Below are 22972 nucleotides of genomic sequence, written 5' to 3'. Positions count from 1 at the left end.
CATATGCTGAAATTGTTAAGGAATTAATCATTCCTGATATGGTCCTGCACTCACCAATTCTTTTGGATGATCCAGCACTTTTTTAATCTTCTTTTGATGCGTCTTGCATCATTCAAGATTTTGCTCATAGAATTTTTCAGTATTGTAATGCTGATATTGGATTTGTTCTTCAGTTACTGCAGAAAGGAAAACCAAACTTAAGAGACTTACTTAAGAAAAACCAAACGTGCTCTTCTCCTTATGTTTTCTAACTTCAGCTCTTTGCACATTTTATCATAATACTTTGTTTTGTCTTCTCGAGCTGCCCTTTGAAATCTTCTGTTCAATCTCTTCTGAACATATACTTTGGTCTTTTTTTCTTTCTTATTATTGCAATGATCTTTTTTTAATAAAATTTTAATTTTCCACTGATTTGCTTACGAAGTTCATATACACTGGTTTTCACACAAGCTCTTTCCCCTTTCTTTTACCTACACCTCCCTCAACCTATCAAATTGCATGACCCTATGATTACCCCCCTGCCCATCCTCACCACTCTGCTCCTCCCCTCCCCTCTTTGAATCTTCATACATGTTTTACTAGTTATTTATTTCTACAACAATGGTCTTATACAGTATTTATCCTTATGGGACTGAGTTAGTTCACTTAGTATAATACTCTCCAGTCCCTCCCATGTTATGTAGTAATTTTCAAAATCATGCAATGGTCTTTGGCTTTTTTCAGAGATGGTATTCTTGATGTCATCTCACAACTTGTCATCAGTGTTTAATATATCAAAGCTATTCTTGAGATGGTCTTTAAATTCAGGTGAGATAAAACCAAGGTTTATTTTGGCTCTCCTGGACATTTTCATATCTTCAGCTTCAACTGGATCTTACATAATTGATGGCCTGTTCTACAACTGGTTGCTGGTATTTATTGCTATTATTGAGCTTCTCCAACATCTCTTTCCACAGCTGTAGTCAATCTAATTTCTGTACATTCCATCAGGTGAGGCCCATGTGTATAGTAACTGGTGTTTTATAAAAATAAATAAAGGTACTGGAAATTAAAAAATCATTGTACAGAATTCTATTATGTGATTTCCAATTTCATTTCTGTTGCCTAGGCCATATTTTCCAACTACCAATCCTTTTTCTTAGCTTCCAATTCTTGTATTCTAGTCACCAATTGTCACCAATACATCTTGAATGCATGTTTGAACAATTTCAGACTTCAAAGTTAGTAGAAATAGGCCATTTCTTTATCTTTAGTTTTTGTAACCTGTGCATGTTATTTGAATAATAGCTGTATTAACAGGTTTTCTTTGGATGGGTATGATAGTATCCTATCATTTAAAGCATTTGAGACATCACATACTTTAGGAGAGATCTTGAAATGTTCCCTTTGATAATGAATGCAACAATACTCTTTCATTTGTAATTTCCAGAATAATAGGTATTATGATTAAAAAATGACCAATACCAGTCCATTTCAGCACCCTAAGATGTTGATTTTATGCTTTTCATTCCATTTTAGACAACTTCTAATTTTTTCTTGATTCATACTTTGTACTTTCTATGTTCCAATTATTATTAGTGGATGTTTTCAGTAAGATATAAGTGGTCAAGACTATTTTGTGAATCCTGTAATTAAATTACTTTATCAATGCCTTCTCACATTTATCTGGTACACAATAAATTCATTTCATGAAACTTCAGAAGTTTAAATAACCTGAGGAGAGAACATTTTTGCTTCTGTCAGTTAATTTACTAACTGAAAGTCACTAATACTGTATTAGAAATATAGTACTAGCTTGGTAAAATTTGTGAACGTGAATAAAACGTGAACCATGGAATAAATTACACATTTGGTTTATAAGAAGCCTGTGAATAAGGTTCTTGTACTTGGCAAGCAGCAATAAAGTAGCATATTGTTCAAAGAAGGGTGTGCATTTAGGATAGAGTAGAAGTGAAAATTGAATAACTGGCTTTTTGGTAAGGAAGTATATGTTATATCTATGTCAACTGAGTAAGTGAAAAGGATTATACACATGTGTGCAATACACAACGTGAATAAGGTAACGAAAATAGAAGTCAGTAAAATAACCTTTTTATATTGCAAATTATTAGACACTTTCAAATTTTGTACTTCTTTTCCCTCTTTTATCTGCTTCATTCTCACTCTTATCTTCTCCTCTATTTTACCATTCTCACTGCCTGCCCTCATTTCCATCTAATACATTAAAATTCCACACAATATCATATACACAATTGTTTCCCACACTTTGTGTTCAATGCAGAGTCCACTATCTCAGAGGACATTTCAGTGATGCCATTAATGCACTAAATTGATGTGCAGTTTTCAAACTTGTGTCAAATTTTTGAAAAAGATTGTGTGTGTGTGTGTGTGTGTGTGTGTACACATCTACTCTGTGCCAGTTATCAATTTGTTAGCTCTTACATTATATCAACCCTCCTTGCCTGCTCTGTTAAAATGAAGGTGAGCCCTTTAAATATCTTTTTTAAAACTTTATTAGCTAAAATTTTGTTAAATTTTGTCAGTAGAGGACAAATGAAAAAAATAATTGAAGGGAAAAAAACTTTCCTTTACGTATATTTGCTCAACAGGCTTCTGCAATATATGCAGCTTCCTTAGTTCCAGGTTCTTGCAGCATGGGTAGCTAGTCTAGTGCTAGAATTCTACATCATTCACAGTTTGTCCAGCACCTGGCTCCTGCACTGTAGCTTCTCTAATATTCAGCCTCTGGAGAGTACACTGCATCCCTGGTGCAGAGATCCTGAAGTGTAGGTGAGTTCTTCAGTGGTCAGCTTTAAAACATGGGTAGTTTCTCCAGTGTCATCCCCTGCAGTTTGAGAAGTTTCTCTAAAGAATCAAGGTGCTGGAGCCCTGGAGGAGCTGTTTCTGCAGTGTCAAGTTCCTGTAATGCACAGAGATCACCTGCCAGCAGCTTTCCCCAGTGTTTCTTTGTAGGAGAGTGCTTCAATAAACTTCTATCTGTGAACATTTCTGCCTAGGACTTCTAAGAACAGATTTTCAGCAAATTCCAGAAAATTTCAGAGATAATATATCTAGCAAACTCCACCAATTTGGACACCACAGAGACCTTGCTGACATTCAATGAACCAGGTTATATGTCCTTCCCACAATGTCTCTGTCTCAGCTGTGGGGTGTGTGGAGAGGAGTGGTCGTCTTTATCTCAGCTCCTTGTATTCATATAGTCTTTAGAATTCCTCTTTCTTTTTTTAAAAACTAATTCTAATGAAAGTTTACAGAGACTTAGGGTTTCCAGTCATTCATTGCTGCACTTTTCTCCCTTCCCACTCCCCTCCCCCAATTTGGTCTTCTCTTTGAAAAGCAAAAGAAAAATTCTCTCATTGTTATACAATCCCTCCCCCTAAGTCCACTCCACTGTGAAGCCTTCATTCTGGACTTCTGTCATGACAAAAACACCTAATCATATATCCCTTTTAAACAGTTCTCTCCCCCATCTGTTTCAATGCACTATACATTATTTATCCCCTCTTTCTCAGTCTTCCCTGTATCCCAATATCAGTACCATTTTACAACAGTGGCCCTATGCAGTATTTGTCATTTTCACTCAGCATAAAGTCCTTCAGGGTCATGCATTTTGTATAACATTTCATGAGTTCCTTATTTTTCAATGCAGCATAGTATTCCATTGTATGAATATACCACAGCTTCTCTATCCATTCATTTGTTGATGAGCACTTGGGTTGTTTCCAGCTCTTTACTATTGCAAACAAAGCCACAATAAACATGGGGGGATGGATAGATAGATAGATAGATAGATAGATAGATAGATAGATAGATAGATGCTTAGGTGGAAGTTATGGGTTTTAGGGTATATTCCCAGTAGTGGCATTGATGGGTCAAATGGTATTTTTATTTGCAACTTTTTGAGAAAGGGCCATACAGATTTCCATGGTGGTTGCACCATTTTACACCCCCATCAACAGTCAATAAGGGTTCCAGGTTCTCCACAACCTCGCCAGCATTTGATGTTTGCTGTTCTGTTAAATTTTGCTATTCTTACTGGGGTTAGATGATATGTTATAGTTGTGAATTCCTCTTTATTTCTTACTAGTTCTTCCTGTCTTACTAAAATCCTAGTACACTTTTTCTAGTAATTCTTGATACTGCATTATTTTCCTGTTCACATCACTGAGGGTAGTGTCTATGCCCAGATTATGTGCTGACTGACCCAGATCCTTTTATATATTTAAATTAACAGTTAAAATTTCTTATCAAAAATTTAAAAATTTCAAAAGATTAATAGACCCATAAACAGCCCAGTGGAAGGAGGGAGGTGTATGCTTCAACTTTATTGGTGGCAAAATATTAGTGTTACATAGATCATTTAATGAATGATATCCACCATAGTATCTAATTTGCAGACCCAGTTCTCACTGTCAAATAAACTGATCAATTCAGATTTACCTAATGTGAAAAAACAAACAAAAAAAAAAAACACACACACACACACACACAAAAAAAACCCTCCAACCTTTATAAATTCAAATGAACATACTGATTCATGTTTTCAGGGCACTCTTCTCACCTAGGCTGACAGAAAGAACAGCAGATAGATATGAATCCTGCCAAGAGCTCTGCCAAGATGAAATACTATTTCAACATTTTTTGTCAATATTTTCTTTGCCTTACTTTCACAGGTCTCTCTTTCAGAAGCAATGCCTCCCCAAACTGTCATTTTTTTGATGTCATGAAGATTTTATCCCAAAGCAATAAATCAATGTAAGATTTGTGATGGGTGAAAGGTATGACATCTTCTGTAAAGCAGAAGAGCAATTATGAGAGAGGGTTGGGAATGAAGCAGCAGCAGACCACAAACTCTTTCCCAGACATCTCAATTTCAGGAGAACACACATATATATGCTAAGAATCACAGAAGAGATTCCCTCAAACTATCCACGCCTAGTGCCTCTGGACCCTCAGAGTCCAAGTATTCCAGTGCGAGGACAGCTGGAGCAGGAATCCCCCCATCCCAAACAGACAAAATCAAATAAAGAGAAATTAATAGGTTTTGTTTGGGGTTTGGTGTGTTGTTGTGTTTTTTAAAAAAAAAAAGGAAATCAGAATAAAAATAATGAGTCATAGTCTCTTAAAAGTCAGAAAATAAAGGCTTTCTTTTCAAAACTGCTAAAAGAAATAGAAGCAATATTACATCAAGTGTAAAATCAGACTTCCAACGAAGACCTATGTTTGGACAAAGGTCTTGCTTTTAGGATTTAGATTCAAAATCTCACATGAGTTAAACTGTTCATTTGTAGTTGTTCTGTTTCTTATTTAAAACAATAAGTTTTCCTTATATCCACCACTTGAATGAATCACATGGTAGGCAAAGAAATGGAGAATCTTAAATAAAAAGTAAAGGGGATGTGGCCAATTTTTACCATTTGGGATATTAACAAGTTTAACATGGCTCAGCAACTATCTTAAGTGTTACATCAACTATTATGACACAAGCTAAAGGTGTTGAAATATAATGACGTGTGTTTTCTAAGAGGAAATGGGTGACAATTTGAAGGGTCGGTTTTTAACATGAAGAAAAAATTCATCTGAATTCAGAACAGATTCTCAGCTAACACTAATGTGCAGTAAGATTTACGCAATTTAAGAAATGTTTTTAAACTTTAAAAAAATTCTTTGCAAGGAAACTACTGCTTCCTGTTATTCCTGGAAAATCTATAAATGCTAGTTTTTTAAAGAGAAACATGTATGAAGAGATATTAAATGTGTTTTACAAGCATAAGCATCAGATTCTGGTTTATTCATTTCAACCAAGAAACTGTAATTTTGTTTTATATAAATGATATGTACTCACAATTAAAGTTTGCCTTTTAATTCCTCCAAATCAAGCTCCTCATGAAAAGATGGTGCTGCTAGAATGTTCCCATCTAAATAAACCTTTTTTTAAAATCAGTAACATACTGTCAGAATTAACCAATTTGGTAAAAAAATGTTTATGCTGTCCATTTTAACTATTGAGATCTTTAAAATAAATATTATTAATGGTTGCAAAAGCTGTTAGGGGGAAGATACTCCACTGAAATCCCAAAGGCACACAGTTTGAGGCCACCAACCATTGTGTGGGAGAAAGATGGGCAATCTCCACCCATGAGATTAACTGCCTCTGAAAATTTGGCAGTGAGTCAGCTATGAATCCATTCCAACTATACTACACAACAACAAATGTCTAAATACTTGTTTTCATTATCATTTTACTTTTGCTAAAGATATTGCCCTTCATTTCAGAAAAAAAAGAAATACACTCTTCAGTGGAAATTATTCAGTCTGAAGTTTACACATCAAGAGCTTTCATTGTTTCAGTATGCAATAACTTTGAGTCCACTGCAAGAAAGTACACTATTTGAATAATACCTCAATTCACCCAAATCTCCTTCATGGCTTCATTAAGCACCAAGATTCTTGATATGGACAACTTAACACGGAGTATTTTAAAGACCCAAATAGTGCAAAGTCTTTGAGGCAACCAACTGCTCATCTGCCATGAAAGTCAAGAATTAATTTTATGAGGAGTAGATAGAAAATTTTTTTAAGCGTAGCACTGAGAAAATTTTAACATAAACAAGCAATAACTAGTCTGTTGCTACTCTATAATATAACCACATCCCAGGTATCTAACACACTTACTTGAACAATGGTGTTCCACAAACAACGCATTTATATATTCCAGGATCTTTGTGATGCGTGTATTCTCCTTCAAAGGCACTGATAAATAACAAAGAGTATATATTTAAAAATTAAACAACATTAATATAATTTCTTGTAGAATTCATAAACTAAAACGTTGGTTTTCTAATAAGGTTTTTTGTCCTAAAGTGGGGATAGACCAAACATGAAAATTGGAATATAACTAATATATTTCATATCCATATAATAAAATATGCATGACACTATGGCAAACTAGCACAGGTTAAACAAAAATCTAAAAAAAATCAAGCCACATAGTTATGTAACGCATAGAAAAAAAAATCTTCCTATTTAAAAAAATGCCTTTAGTTTTGATTTGCAATGAAACAACATTATTGCGTAAGATTTCTGCTACTCTATAGTTTCCGAGAGAGAGAGAGAGAGAGAGAGAATGTGTGTGTGTGTATCAGAAAATGCAGAGGGGTCCAATACTTCAAGTGGAATAAGTTTTATTTTTTGGTTTGAAAAGGAATATTGCAGCTTTAAGGGAATATTTTTCTAAGTTAACAATCTTAAAGGCTAGGAGGTCATTCAGCTAATACAAATCAGCTGTGCTCGCCCAACAAAAAGTCTATGTGCTCTGCAGCTTGTTTTTATTATCCTTTCACCCTCTTTATGAGGTCCAATTTTTTTATAAACAGAATTTTTAAGAATGACCTAATCTCTCTGCTTGTTTGTGTGCATTAAATCATTTTTCTGGTCATGTATACAACCGGACAAGCAGAGGTCCTCCTGAGCTGAAACTGAAGTCTACCACTAGTTCATTGTGTAGTGAGGACAGACTTTGTCAGAGATTCAACATTTGGGAAATTCAGTAAACAGTATACACTATGGCAGGAAGAGAGTGCTGCCTATTTAACAGGGACCCCATGTGTGGTAAAGAGCTCTTTCAATTCATGAATGAAAACAAGAAGTTACATCATTAATAAATTTGGATCAGAGGTAAGTTACTGACTATGTGCCAAGCTCCATGGTATAACTTAGACAACAAAATGGTTGGACTTTGGCAAGTTACCTCTGAGCTGGAATCAGCTGAGAGAGACTTTATTCACTAAAACCAGTCGTGGAAGTGAACAAACTCTTTTTTCAGGATTTAGGGCGAACTTCCAAGGACTAAAGCCATGTGAGGGCAGTTATTGAAAATTTTTGACATTCCAACCACAAATGAGCCAATAAATACTTTCTCCACATGTGCTTCAAAAAGAAATTGGAGTGGGGTGGAAAAGGAACTAAATTATGCTACCTTCTTTTTGCAGCCAAAACGTCTATCCTTACAATGACCACCTTCAAAATTTCAGCATCCTGGCACAGTGCCATGTCCCTCATGGTGCTGCTTACTGTGATGTCTTCCCAAAAAATGTACCTAAATCGCTATTACTTCCACACATTTTGTAGTAAACTAAAAGCAGGCCCTTAACCAAAGCTTTGTGACTTTACCTAAGATAGAGTGTTCATTAAATGGGGAAAAGAATAAATAAAATTTAGTCTTGATCTAAACAATGCCATTTTCAAGGTTATTAATTTGTAAATGTTTGCAAATTAAATTTAGAAGCCTTTCAATTGACAAGGAGGTTTCCAATAGGAAGGAGGGGGTGAAGAAGACTGACTCATTTAATGACTTTTTCTTACAGCTCATCTTACCTTTCTGTCCCTTTCTCCTGAGTGACATGGTACTGCAGGGGTGTTAGCCGCTTCCTCAGTTCCTGCTGAGAAAAGACCACCTTACAGTTCTTTTTATCCCTACATGACCCTGAAAAGAGAGAGGATATGGGAGAAGGAGGCTTTTTAGCTTGAATCCTGAATAATTGCTTTGGCTCGCAGCCACAGCACAGCTTCTGCATTCACTTGTCAATGACCAGACCAGTCCCTAATGCACAAGAAAAGCTTACCTGCACTGCAACTCACTATTTCTCTACATTTAAAAGGAATGCTTCTTATGACCCAAGTTCCCACTGCAACAATGACAATACATTACGGCCAAAGATGCTCTAGCATGTGATACTGAAAGCTCACTGAACATTCACAACATGGTAACACATCTTTTATGTCTTCCAGTGCATCCAGAAATTCTTTTTCTTCAAGTGAATTCAGCAGCATAAATCCACAAGCACTATTTACACACATATACATACACATATATAAGATGCTGGGCATATGATATTAAACCAAAACTCTGCATTCAATAATTTTTCAAGGTGGTAGACAAGCTTACAACCTCCATCATTCAGTTTTCATCCTGGGTGATTTAACTGTCATTCTATTTATTTTTATTTGCACCCTAAAAAATGTATTTTCCCACGACTAGGAATTGCTGCTGTCTGTGATTCTGTCAGACACTTCACTAGGTTATATAGAGTTCTTAAAAACAAATGTCTCTTTAAAGACTATATCTGCATGTAAACCATGCAGCAAAGTTGAGTGAACTAAGCTACCCATCTGTATGTCATTTAGTACAAGAGAAGCAACTGCAGGTTTAAATTACATGGTATTGGATTGCAATTTCCTAACATTGGATGCTTTTCTGCTTTTTTACCTTGAGTCATTTAGACTATACGAGAAGATATTTCCAATAATGCAGATTCAAGAAGTTCTCCCCAAAAAGGGTGAGAAAAATATAGAATGGGGGCGGAGGGAACAAAGAGAAGAGAAAAAGCGCATGTGATTTTATTTAGAAACTACTTTTGTGACCTTATTTAGAAAACTTTTATTTTTGCAAAATAGCTGAGAAGACTTCACTGATTAAGTTTATTTGAATAGTGAAATAATTTTAATATGATTCTAATAACAATGGTAGCTTTTATTTCAACCTATGCCGACTGCAGTAAAATGTTCAGACAACACCTGTTTATATATAGTATTTTATTTTACCTGCACAAATGATTGAAAACAAATATAACTCTGGGGCACTGCAGCCATTACTCACTGCAGTGAAATTGCTTTTCTTTGCCATCCATCACGCTGGGAAAGAGGCTTGCAGATGGTCCTAAATGAAAAGATTTCAGACCATGTTTTCAAGTAGGAACTAAAAGAAATCTCGCTTAGTTTCCTGAATATTAAGCTCAACTTCTTTTGAAATATAAATAAGTATGATTTATGAGTGGAAATGCTTTCTACTTCTTTATGTTCAAAGTGCCTAATGTCATATATAGTATGTGAGGGCACTGAAATTAACCTGGGGGAGGGGGGTGAGTAACTAACCAGTTACCCTGATTGTAAGATATCACCTTCCAGAACCAAGGCCACCAAGATAGAGTGGTTAATTCTCTATGAAAAAAATCTGGAGGCAAGAAAAAGGCACTCCAGAACTGAGCAACCATATACAGAGCGGGCCTGCAGGTTGTCACACAGTGCTTCTCTTGACCAGTACTACCATGTACCACGGCCCAGGTCTGTACTGGGAAGATGTACAAGAACAGGTGACATTTCACTAGTGTTATATTGGTCTCATTTCACTGGATCACATATTACACGAGGCTATATTAAAAAAAAAAAGACAACACCAAAACTCTTAATAGGAGCTAGATGGAAATGTTTCCTATAAGAACAAGTATTTTATCAGTTGAAATACAATGTTGTTTCTCAAGGAAGTTAGGTAAGTGAGGTTTTTGTTCAATTCACTGTCAATGAAGTTATTTAATTTTGTCACAGGGATTAATCTTTTTTAATTTTATCAAAGAAAGCCATTACCTGTAAATTTAATGTGACAAAATATCTTTATAAAATTATCCTTTCCAATGGCATAGATAATTAAAATCTGCACCCTTCTATGATTCTGACCAAGATATTTTTGTTAATATATGTTCATTCATACAAAAAGACCAATTGTATTCCCAAAGTTGAGAGAACTAAGCTACCCATCTGTATGTCATTTAGTACAAGAGAAAGCAACTGCAGGTTTAAATTACATGGTATTGGATTGCAATTTCCTAACATTGGATGCTTTTCTGCTTTTTTACCTTGAGTCATTTACTAAGGAGTGTTCATAAAAAGTAGCTTAAAGCACAGATGCTTGCAAATCATTTAGGCAAAGATGTTTCTCTCTTTTTCATTCTCTCTCTCAAAAATCTCTTTTTTTTAAGAAAAAGAATAAAACTGTTGGTCAGTATTGGTGAACCATGTCAAGTTTTTGTGCAAGGAAAAAAGGTAAAATTGAAAACATCTGATTGAAGTAAATAATACAAACATAAAAGCATTGCTGGTGAATGAAGGGTATTGAAGAGACTTTATTTCATAGATTAGAAATTACTTTTGATCTAAACATTCTTAAAAACAGATTGTTTTCCACTATGAGCCATCTCATTAGCTGCTCCAGAGACCTCACTTTAATGGCGAGCTTTGAAAGAGTGCTGCTGTACCACCCCTTTGTTAGTCTCCATCTTATTTGGGAGGGGGATAAAGATTTCAGTCCAGCTTTCTTTGTTTGTCTTTCAAGAACCACTAAAGCAGTATTCACACAAATTTTGTAGGAATGTGCCCTATGTCATAGCCTACAAATTATTTGGTTTTGGTGCACTTAAAGGTCATCTTTCCAAATTAGCAAAATTTTCCTACATCCTGGCTTTTCAACCTTAAATATAAATATTGTTTCCTAACTGTAAGTGAGGTTTCTTCTTTAAAAAATTCTAGTGCTTATTTAAAGTTGTCAGACTTTGTACATTTTATTCTTTGACCATGCTGTGCTTTCATAATAATTAGGCTTTTAAAGTGAACCTAACAGCAAAAGGAAATATATGTAGACCAGAAACAATTATTGTGATTTTATATTAAACAACTTAATGAGAAGTTAGTCAGATTTTAGCAAATCTCTTGCCACATAGTTAAATAATAATATACTTCCTGGACAATCGAAAGCTATATGATTACATTAGCTCTTCTAGTGTCATAACCAAAAATTGGTGTATATATAAACATAGAAAAACTTCACTTTTGCCTGATTTCCCTTCCTCTCAAAAGATCACTTTTCTAAAGTCATAGAGTGCCATGGTTAATTCTGAAGAAATCATTGTATTTTGATATTTTAGAAAAATTCACTAGATCAGTTTTCATGACTATCTTCATGGAGGTACTGTAATTTTCTTATTGCACAGGATAATTTCATATTAGTCTTATACAGCATCTGTTCAATGACCTCTAAATTGACTTGGAAAAGACTGTTATTTAAATGTTTAAGACTGTACTTTGAAAGCACACGAGTGTAAGAGAGAGTGTGTGTGTGTGTGTGTGTGTGTCTCTATATATACACAATGCACAGAATATTTAAGGGAGTAAATAACATTGCCATTTTGGTATCTAAACATAACACCATTTTCTAAATTTCACATATATCAGATCCATCTTGACCCTATCCCAAAGGTATTTTTAACTAAAATTTGTCCAATGTCTTATAATGAATGTTGTTTCCAAGGCTAGTATCGTTTCAAACCAGTAAAAACAGAAGTTATAAGAGTTCACTTCCCAGCTCTACATACTTCCTAGTAGTGTAAACTTAGGTAAATGGACCTGTTAAAAAAGCTGCACTGCAATCCCAAAGGCACACAGTTCTAGTTCACCAGCCTCTCCACAACAAAAGAACAGGCAATCTTCTGTTGGATTAGCTGCCTCTGAAAACCCGTAGAAGGGTCAGCTATGGGTTAATTCTGACTAAGAAACAACACAGATATGTTGTAAATATCAAAGCAATTAGCATTTCTCAAACTCTGTTGGAATTAATGTGTCACACTATCATTCTGAATATAGTGAATTCTGAAGTCAACCTATTTTAAAATGTACTAGGCCAGGTGTTTCAATGTGTCACAACATTTTATTGGCAACTTGTTTCTGTTGTGGTTTTCAAGAGCTTTTGAGTCAATTAAGACAATGAACAACAGCCATGAATCCTATCCTATCCTGTGTCGTCTTCAATCATCTCTGGTACACTTGAGACCATTTCTGCCGTCACTATGTCAATCCACCTCACTGGGAGTCTCTCTCCTTCACTGACCCTCCACCTTTCTAAGAACAATATTCCTTTTCCCAGGAATAGCCTCTCTTAGCAACATGTCCAAAGTATGACTGACTAAGATTCACCATTCTTGCTTCCAAGAAGCACTCTGCACCTTTTCCAAGACATATCTGTTTGCTCTTCTGGCAGTGTACTGGTTTTCCATAATAGTTCCTTCAAGTAGTATTTTTCTCACAAATTATCTTTTTTAGATTGTTAAAACAGGAATCTAAGGAAGAAAACTAAAACTGAGTACCTTATTTATCTTGCCTATTTCAAGTCACTTTCACATAATCATTTTCTAAATTCTCTCAATAAGTCCATGAGGTATCTTTTATTAAACCCACTTTAAGGTATTCTAGTGAGAAAGGAGTTGCACTGTTAACCCAAAAAGCTAGGAGTGGTTTAACCACCTGCTGCTCCACTTGAGAAAGATAGGCAATCACCTCCTGCATGATGTAGAGCCTCTGAAAAAATGCTAGAGGGTCAGCTAGGAGTCGATTCCGACTTGATGGTAATGAGCTGAGCTTACAGATTCAGGAACTGAGGCTCAGATAAGTCATAACACAATTTACCTAAAGAGAAATAGCAAATATTTCTATCAACTTCAACCCTAGGGGTCTTTGACTACAAAGTTCATGATCATTACAACTTCTGTGAAGAAAAACTTACGCTAAAACTTGGAAACAGCTTGAGCAGTTGCACTTTCAAGAATAAACCTCTATCCTACAGGGTCACTACGAGTCAGAACAATTACAGTGGTTATAAATTTTACCATATAAGAGGCTGTATCATTTTCTTACCATCATTTTGTGTTTCCCCTACGCCTGCTGGAATAGGAACTTCATGAGGCAAGGACTTATTTTTATTGGTTTTTATAAAATTGCTAAAGTTAATGCTAAAACTTCTTTCAAACTCCATTGCAATTTTCAACTTAAAATTATTACTAACAATTTCAGGTAATAAGAAATTAATAATCACCAAAGTATATCCAGACTAGTAAATTTATTTGCCTATCAGCTAATGTGTGTTTTTCCTGTATTCATTCCTTCAGCATAGGGTCAGTAACAAGGTTCAAACGAGATTCTCACAAAGTCTATAAAATGTTGAAAGGCTTTTTAACTTCCTGTTAAGGAGTAAATCAGATCTGTTACCTAAATCTTAGAGCACTTTTAAGTCATAAATCTCTTATTTCCACGTGAAAAAAATCAAAACAAAATAAAACCTAAAGATCCCATAATTTTAATTTTGGTTCTAAGGTCAGAAAAATGAAACTATTACATTTTCCCCAAGACAATAAATGAATAAGAGATGATAAGTATATTTTGTTGTGTTTAAAGTTTATTAAAGTAGCAAAATTCATTGTGAAATATCTTGATTCTATAGTTTAAAACTCTAAAAAGTATAGTTGTATACTTTAATTTTCACTATAAATTTCAATTTTCAGATGTCGACTAGTCTGTAACATTTGAAAACTGTTTAATTTTTTTATTTTGTTTGTTTTTTATTCTAGACATAATAGCATTAAGGTTTCCGAAACAAGCAAGCATTTATAAAAACAAAGCCTAGTCCATTTTTAGGGGGAAAAATGTGTAATATATTCTATGAACCTTTTCTTCCCTTTGGAATGGGGTAGGGGAAATTTTCTTGTAATTCAACAAAGTCTTAAGGGGGGGAATGCAAATCACAAGGGAAAAGAAAGTTGTATACTTGTGAAAAGAGAGTCAATTCTTTAGGTTTTCTCTCCAATTAGGCATACGTAGAAAAAGCATTTCTGAGATTAATATCAATCTAAGATGTCAGGACACATTTGCTTCAGTCTTCTGGTTTCTGAGAAACAAGTGCTCTACAGGACTTACTCTGAGCCTTATTGATCTAACTTTTTTGTAATGTTAAGTAATTAAAAATGTTCCGTGTTCTTCCTGAGACAAAATGAAGTAGATGATGCCCAGATACCACTAACTACTTTAAATGCAATCACAATAGAAGATCCTGCATAGAGGCAGGGAGAATGTGAAACAAAACTCAAAAATATAATGAGGTCAGATTTAATAGTCCAAGAGAAACTAGTGAAACCCCCAAGACTGCAGCCCTTATTTACCTTTCAAACTTAGAACAAAACTAACTCAACTTTCAGCCAAGTAATACACATACTAGTAAAGTGAATAACACCAGGGAGCTACTTGCTCCTTAGAAAAACCAATCACAAAAAGCCCAAAGAGCAGCATTTACCCAAAGATAAAGCCCTGAAGGCAAGAAGGAGTAGGTTCAATGGAAATGAGAATTGCAGGGAGGAAGTGGGAAAAGTGTTAATTACAATACACATATTGTAATTATTGTTATAAAACAAAATGTGTATGACCTGTCAAATGAAAACCAATGTGCTTTGTAAACATCCACTCAAATCACAAAAGTGCTGAGTGTATACAGTGTGTTAGACACAATGCTAAATAAGACACTTATTCTTTCAATATTCATTTTCATTCTAAATATTTAACATATACCAGTGTAACAACCACAAAAAAAAATTGTCTTCATAAAGTTCCTATTCCAGCAGAAGTAGGGAAAAATAGGAAAAATTTTTTAAAAATGGTAAGGAAATGATAAAGCCTCTTAAAAAGTATTATGTACACTCACTCCATAGTTGTTGAGTTGGTTCTGACTTGCAGTGACCAAACAGGACAGAATAAAAATGCCATGGCTGTTTCTAAAGTCAAAAACCTTTATGAGAGCAGACAAACTCATTTTTCTCCCCTGAAGCAGCTGAGGAGTTCAAACCATCTACCTTTTGATTAGCAGCCCAATACTTTGCCCACAGTGCTACCCAGGCTCCTAATAAATATATTTTTGTTGTGTACCTTTGAGTCGGAACCAACTCATAGCTGACACTCCAGTGGGTTATCAGAGGCAGTCAACTGCATGGGAGGAAACTGCCAATCTTTCTCCCATGGGGCAGACAGTGGATTTGAAAAGCATGCCTTCCTTCCCATTAACAGCACAATTCCTTACCTGTAAGCCATGAGAACTCCTTCCTAACATGTATATGGGTGTAGAGGTGGGGGAGAGGGAAGCAGAGCAAAGAGAATTGAATCTTAAACAAAGTAGTGAAGGTACACCTCACTGAGAAAGTGACATTTGACCAAAACCCTGAACAAAGATAATAGCTTGACAAAGAAAAAAAATACCAATATTTATGACAAATAGGTTAAAATGCTCACAGTTTAGTGGTAGATGCAGAGATTACAAATTATAACAAAAGTGCTTAAAATATGAAAACCAGTGTAGATGTAGTAGAACAATTTAACCATGTAAAGAATATGCTAATAAAAAAGTAATTGCACAATCACCTATTTTAATACAGAGACTATTTGGTATCTTTTTTAACTTCTAAGTAGAAATCTTTGTGAATATATGTCTAGCGAAGTGATATACTCTAACTCTCAGAGAATATTTGTCTGTTTGAACTCTGAACACATTTTCAGAGTACAGATTCTGCTCATTTTCTTTACCTGGTGTCATCCTTCTTAGACTGCAGACCATCTTTCTCAACATGGAGTCATATGTAAGAAGATATTCAATAGATGATTTGGGGTCATAAATTTTAGATGAGCCTAAAGAAGAAAATCCTTTGGCCAAACAATGCTTTTACTTTCTGAAACATTTCAGAAACCCTTCCTTTTGAGCAGTCTTTTAGGTCATGGCAAAGAACATTTACAGTTAAAGGAAGTATAAAATTTTAGTGTTGACTTAATTTCCTTTTTTAAAACATACTTAATCACTACATTTAGGCTTACTTCAACCTCTTATGGGCTTCAAGTCCTAAATACAACACAAATAAAACAAAAACTCAAAGTAAAAAAGTCAGAAAGTAGATTTTGTTACTGTTGTTGTTGTTGTGTGCCACTGAGTCAGAACTGACCCAGAGCTGACCCAGCAGCAGGTTTTCAGAGGCAGTTAATCACATGGAGGAGACTGGCTATCCATCTCCTGTGTAGCAGCTGGTAGCCTTGAACCACGTGTCTTTAGGATTGCTGCACAGCTTCTTACCACTAAGGCCACCAGATCCCACTTAGGACAATAATTTTTTCTGTATGTGAGAAAAGTCATATCTTTGTCATAATATTTCCTGTTTTCTTAACATTTTTTTCATAAATTCACATAATTCTATAGAAAAAATTCAGTTATATCCACTAGAACCATGTACAGAGTTCGATTTAACACCACTGGGCATTATACACATGTCAAGGCAACATAATATTTTGAAACTTCTTAGCAATGATGTCAGACTGGAAACTAAGGTGTGTCTGATTCAGACCACTGTCTTTGCAATTAATTACTATGCATCAGAAAGCTGGACAATGACTACGGATGATAGGAGAATTGATGCCTCTGAACTGTGCTGTTGGAGAAGAGTATTGAATATACCACGGACTGCTAGGAGAACAAACAAGTTCATCCTGGAGAGAGTGACGCCAAGCTGCTCCTTGGAAACAAGGATTCCAAAGCTCCATCTGACATAGTTTGGACATGTTTCAAAGAGGCACCAGTTCTTAGAGAGGGGTATCATGCTTGGGAGGGTGGAGGGACAGCACAAGAGAGAAAGACCCTTAGTGAGATGGATTGATTCAGTGACTGGAGTTAAGGAGGGTAGTTGTGTCAGACACAATAAGACTAGCACAGGACAGAGCAGGGTTTAGGGCTGTTATAGATAGGGTCGTTATGAGTCACAGGTGACTCGACAGCATGTAACAACAACAAATTAAACAAGACCAGGTATTTTAGTGTACATAGTTCAATGATAAAATTGGTTTTCTGGATTCCGTATTGGTTTGAATAGATAAACTGAGATGTTTTCAAACAAATTCTTCTCAGCCTACATATCTTGATAAACTCATTCCCTTCTCATAATTCCTTTAATCTGTATATCTTAATTCTAATGTGTATCCTAGAAGGTACAATTTTTGTGAGCTAATATAGTGTTCTGCAATTATTCTTAAATGTCTTTTTTTGTTTATGCTTTATTTTCCCAGACTATAAATTCTTTGAAGATATAAACTGTTAAGCCTAATATTAACTTATGGTTTTCTACAAATATTTATTAAACATGTACAGTGAATCAGGAACTGTGTTAAGAACCACAAAGTTTAAAATAAGTGAGTTAAAATTCCTGGCTTAGAAAACCACATAGACTAGCAGTAGAGATTAGACAAAAAAATTAACAGAATGGATGTGCACTCTTAATGTAAAGGTATGCTGAAAGTCTTGTGTAAAGCAAGTTAACAATGTTGACATTAACATTATAAAATTTTGCCTACCAAGATTGATTAGGTCCAGTTAAAATCAGGATATAGAAAACTCAAATAATTTGTGGAAACACCATCTACATGGTCAGAGGGCCAGAGGGAAAAGAACTGTATCTAAACAAGCTGATGGTATACTGTAACCAAGTGTAGAGCCTGATGAAAGAACTGCAAAAAACCATTCATTTAAGCAGTATCAGTTAACCTAGCAAAGCAAAACCAACCAGGAGAAAAAGGAGACTTTGATTAAGAAATAGAGAAAGTAGGAAGTTGAAATATACATTTTTTAAAAAAAATAAAAGGAAATTACACAGAAATTTTTCTGTCAGCCAATAGATGTAAATGCAGTACCCAGATACAAAGTTTATTAGTAAGAATTAAAATTCTAGCCATTAATAATAAGATGTAGTTTGAGAGATCATATGATTTTCTTGAGACAATCGAGAGGTATATCACTACCTTCATTCTAAAGAAACCTTAACTGATAATTTACCCAAATGGCTCTAAAAAGACAGATATTGCAGTTTACATTTCTTTTACTTAGATGTTTCAAATCTTTAATTATTGAATTCTCTTGCGCTAATCATGCTATTACTGTACTTACCAAGCAGGACTACAGAGCTGTTTTGGTTTGTTTATATCATCTCTTCATAACATAATGCAAATATTGAGAGCAATGATTTTTCATGTTAATGTAGACCATAAAGCCTAACATTTAGGGAAATATTTAAAACACATCTTGATCCCAAAAGTATTCCTTTGCTTGCGAAACACATGAGTAAAACCAGAAATTTTAAAGGCCCTACCATCATCAAGTGACAATTCTGGAAGAGAAAGTCACTTAACTTCAAGTCTATCTGATTGCATGTGAAATGTCTAACCAAGTGGGAGTTCCCTGTTTTTAATTTTTTTTTCCAGTATAAGGCTTGACTAGAACATCATAGCCCATAGAGAAAGGAGAAAAAAAAATTAAAACCAGGCAAGCTCATTTCCATTCTACATTTCACATGTAATCAAAAAGATTTGGGGGGGGAGAGGTGGAGGAGCTCTCTTTTTCCCATGGTTCCTCCTTCCCTTGGGAGTTCAGACTAGAAGGAGGATAAGAGGTAGCACCTAAAAGAGGAAGAAAAGGGAGCAACCCCTTAGATTATAAGAGTCTTTGTTGAGTTGAAACTGACTCATAAACCCTCTAGTGGAGTTTAGAGATTATAAGGCAGAATTGTATTTAAGTGTAACATTAAATAAACATTAGAAAACAATAAAAGTCAAATTAGCTAAAAACTCAGCTGTGCACATTCCCAAATAACATTATCATTCAAATTTCAAATTTCAAATCTAAATTTACTTAATCACTGTGACAGAAAGCAAGTATGCAATTGCTGCTCAGTGGAGAGTTAAATCTGAGTCTACATAGTCCAGAAAATCTGAGAGTCTAGAGACCAGCAAAAGGTTGTCATCAATATTATCTTTTTCCTTTTCACTCAGATAACTAGAGAAAGACATAAGGCTATATGTGAATTATTCAGTATCTCAATAAGGAATAGTGTACATTTCTGCATCCCCAGTACCCCACAATGTGTGTGGCAAGAGTTAAATTAAAACTCACTGCCATCAAGGCACTTCTGACTCACACTGCTCCTCTTTGGAGTTTCCAAGACTGTAAATCTTAAAAGGAGAGACTGCTCATTTTATCCCGTGGATTCAAAACACCAGACACATTCGGCCTTTTGGTTAGGATTACAACACACTACAGGGTCTACCAGGAGAGCTTCTTTGATTTAAACAGTTAAAACCTCTCCTTTTTAATTCTTATTTGACTTGTTTTCCAAATGATGCCTTTGGCTGTGTTTCTTAAAACTTACTTATAAAGTGGCAACAATAATTTTGTTTAACAAATTAGGGAAATAATTAGGAGTAAATGAACAAACAATGGAGTTTAAGAAAAAGCACAACTTCTTTATTACATCTCTGAATCTTTTATTATCTTTCTAGAGTTCCAAATTCAATTTTTAAAATTGTGTCCAATATTCCATTAACTCTCCATATTCAAGACTTTGAAAATACGTACTCCAGCACTCCCTAAAGTGTACATGTTCTGTGGAACACTGGTTCTCAAAAAAACCCTCTTGGAAGGTGAGGAGAAGGTTCCATAGTCAAATCAGATTGTGAAAATCATAGCTACATAGTTTTCTTGCCACAAGTCTCTCCTGAGACTGATGTATGTATGTATGTGAGATTTTGGTACATCATTACTTTATGCTCCACTACAAAAGGGAGGAAACTGTTGCCTATTAAATTGATATAATCCTTTCTTATCGCAACAATTTTACAATGTATCCTGATGACATTTCTAAGCAGTGCAAATTATGGTTGTATGCAGTTTCAATTTTATTATGTGATCATTTTATAGGGTAATTGTTAAGACTAGGGAGCTCTAGGGGTCTGTGATAAGAAGTGGCACTGTAATCCCAAAGGCATGCTGTTCAAATCCACAAGCTGCTCCATGAGAGAAGGATGGGCAATCTCTTCCCATGTGATTTCCTGCCTCTGAAAACCTGCCAGAGTCTCAGCTATGGGTCTTTTCGGACTTGATGGCACACAATAAGAACAATATTCCACAGATTATAACTTAAATATAATCTTTCAATCCAAAGACTTCATGAGGACATCCACTCACCAAGCTATAGGCCCACAGCTCCCGTCCTATACTGTCTCATTCCCCATCTTGCTCACGTATGTATCATTTACACATCCCTCCCATATACTTAAGAAAACTTTCCATTCTTGAACTTCTACTCAAAAAAGGCAGTCTCCAAGTCAAAGTAGAAAGAACAGTGCTGCTCATGTCTCCTACTCCATTACTCCATGAGTAAAGGATGAAGTGTTTATATGAAACATGATAATTTCATAAAAAACTCCTTTCATCCCACAAGTAGAAAACCTTAAACTGAACGTGCACATCTTTCTAACTAAAATGTACCTTTCTTGAAAACAGTGATACCATCATTTATAATGGATATTGTTTTTTCTCTCCATTTTTATTAGTCTTCATATACATTGCATTTCATTCCTATATGTTTTATATAATATTTCATGTACATTTTATTTTATATAATTATTACTATTTTTTTAAGGGTTTATTATACATCTAGTATTTTATATAATTATTACTATTAATCTATGCCTGTGGCCTAGTGGAAAGAAACTGTGCTGCAATCCTGAAGACACACAGTTCAAATCCACCGCTGCTTCATGGGAGAAGGATGGGCAATCTCCTCTAGTGGATTAACTGCCTCTGAAATCCCTGCCCTCCAGGGTCAGCTATGGGTTGGTTCCAATTCAATGATACAAAGCAATAACAACAACAACAACATTCCCCAATTCGGAAGATGTATTCCACTGGGAAAGTCTGCAGTCAGGGACCTCTCCAAATCAGTGAGGAGCAATGAATTTACTTTGAGGACTAAGGTATGCCTTATTCAGGCAATGGTATTTTCAATCATTTGATATGCTGCTGAGAAGTGGACAGTGAATACGATGACAGAAGAAGAATTGATACCTTTGAACTGTATTGTTGGGGAAGAGTACTGAATATGCCAACAGGTGCCAAAAGAACAAAGAGATACATCTTGGAGAAGGTGTAGCTATGATGTTCTTTGTAGGCAAAGATGATTAAACTTCACCTTACATACCTTGCTTGGACACTTTGCTAGAAGAGGCTGGTCACTGGAGAATGACATTACGCTTGGGAAGATGGAGGATGGCAAAGGGCAGGAAGACCCTCAACTAGGCAGACTGACACAGTGACTGCAGCAACAGGCTCAAGTATGTCAGAGATTGTGAGGATGGCACAGGTTAGGACAGGGTTCAGATCTGATGTTCATAGGGTCACTATGAGTCTTCAATGGCACCTAACAACAACAACAATTATCATCCCGTCTTTTCAAGTCCCCATATAATAGTTATTATTTTGATACATAAGATGCTACTGATTCATGCCATTCATTCAACAAATACTGTTGTACCAGAAAGCGCTATTGTGCTAACTGAAAGGTTAGTGGTTTGAATCTGCCAGTGGCTCCATAAGAAAAAAAAAATGAAGCAGTCTGCTCCAAGATTTATAGTTTCAGAAATCTGATGAACATTTCTGACCAGCGACTTCCGTCTGGGGTTTGGAATTGCATGACAATACACAATGCTACTTGCTGAGGCGTGACAATGAAGTAAACCGGAAAATTTTCAGCAGCTTATTATGTAGGAACTGAGGATTTTCAAAAAATAGAAACATATTTTTCCTGATCAAAAATCACTGCCTGTCCGCCCTTCTTTTATTTTCCTTTTATTCTCCATCTCAAAGGATGAATCATATGAGACAATTTTTTTTCAAATGTCAGATAAAACACCTGACACTTTATCACTAATTATGAAAGATATGACAGAAATATCATTCTCAATTTTGGTTTACAACAAAATAACTAAAAATTAAAGCATATAAAACCAAGACTCCTATGGTCAGAAAGATGGTAATAGAAACAATTATCAAATACATATTAAGTCTAAAATCTGTTTCTTTATCAATATCAGTATTATAATAAATATCAATATTATTATAAACTCTTAACACATTTTATGGTGCTATATAAAATTTGCACAATAAATATCAAACTATTAATCAAAACAATATGAACCAGTGAGAGTCATTATTCAATATATAGTTCTATAACAAAACAAAGCCATACCAAGCTATAATTATAAAATTCTGTATTTTCTTTCCCTAATTAAAATTCCAATAATCTACTAGCTTTAAACTGGCTGCATAAAATAAATATATCTAGTGTTAGTTGCATCTTGATTGCATGTTCGATCTATCTCCGACTGTAAAAGTTGGTAGAAATCATCTATTTCTTCTTCTTTGGCTCTGGTTGTTGGTGCATAT

General features: G+C 35.1%; 1 protein-coding gene across 1 annotated transcript in view; it reads right to left on the bottom strand.

The window, feature by feature from the left end:
• The window catches only part of MSRB3 (methionine sulfoxide reductase B3), a 221427-nt gene that overhangs the window by 183422 nt on the left and 15033 nt on the right, over nucleotides 1-22972 (bottom strand). The window contains exons 3-4 of the mRNA XM_006886062.1: nucleotides 8398-8506; nucleotides 6697-6774 (exon numbers count right to left, since the gene is read on the bottom strand). Of these exons, the coding sequence (XP_006886124.1) occupies nucleotides 6697-6774; nucleotides 8398-8506 (187 nt within the window). The remainder of the gene's footprint in view (nucleotides 1-6696; nucleotides 6775-8397; nucleotides 8507-22972) is intronic.

This window comes from Elephantulus edwardii, unplaced genomic scaffold, assembly GCF_000299155.1.
Source record: "Elephantulus edwardii isolate Elephantulus edwardi_28Jun2011 unplaced genomic scaffold, EleEdw1.0 scaffold00047, whole genome shotgun sequence".
Taxonomy (NCBI): Eukaryota; Metazoa; Chordata; class Mammalia; order Macroscelidea; family Macroscelididae; genus Elephantulus; species Elephantulus edwardii.
This window is presented reverse-complemented; position numbering and strand designations above follow the sequence as displayed.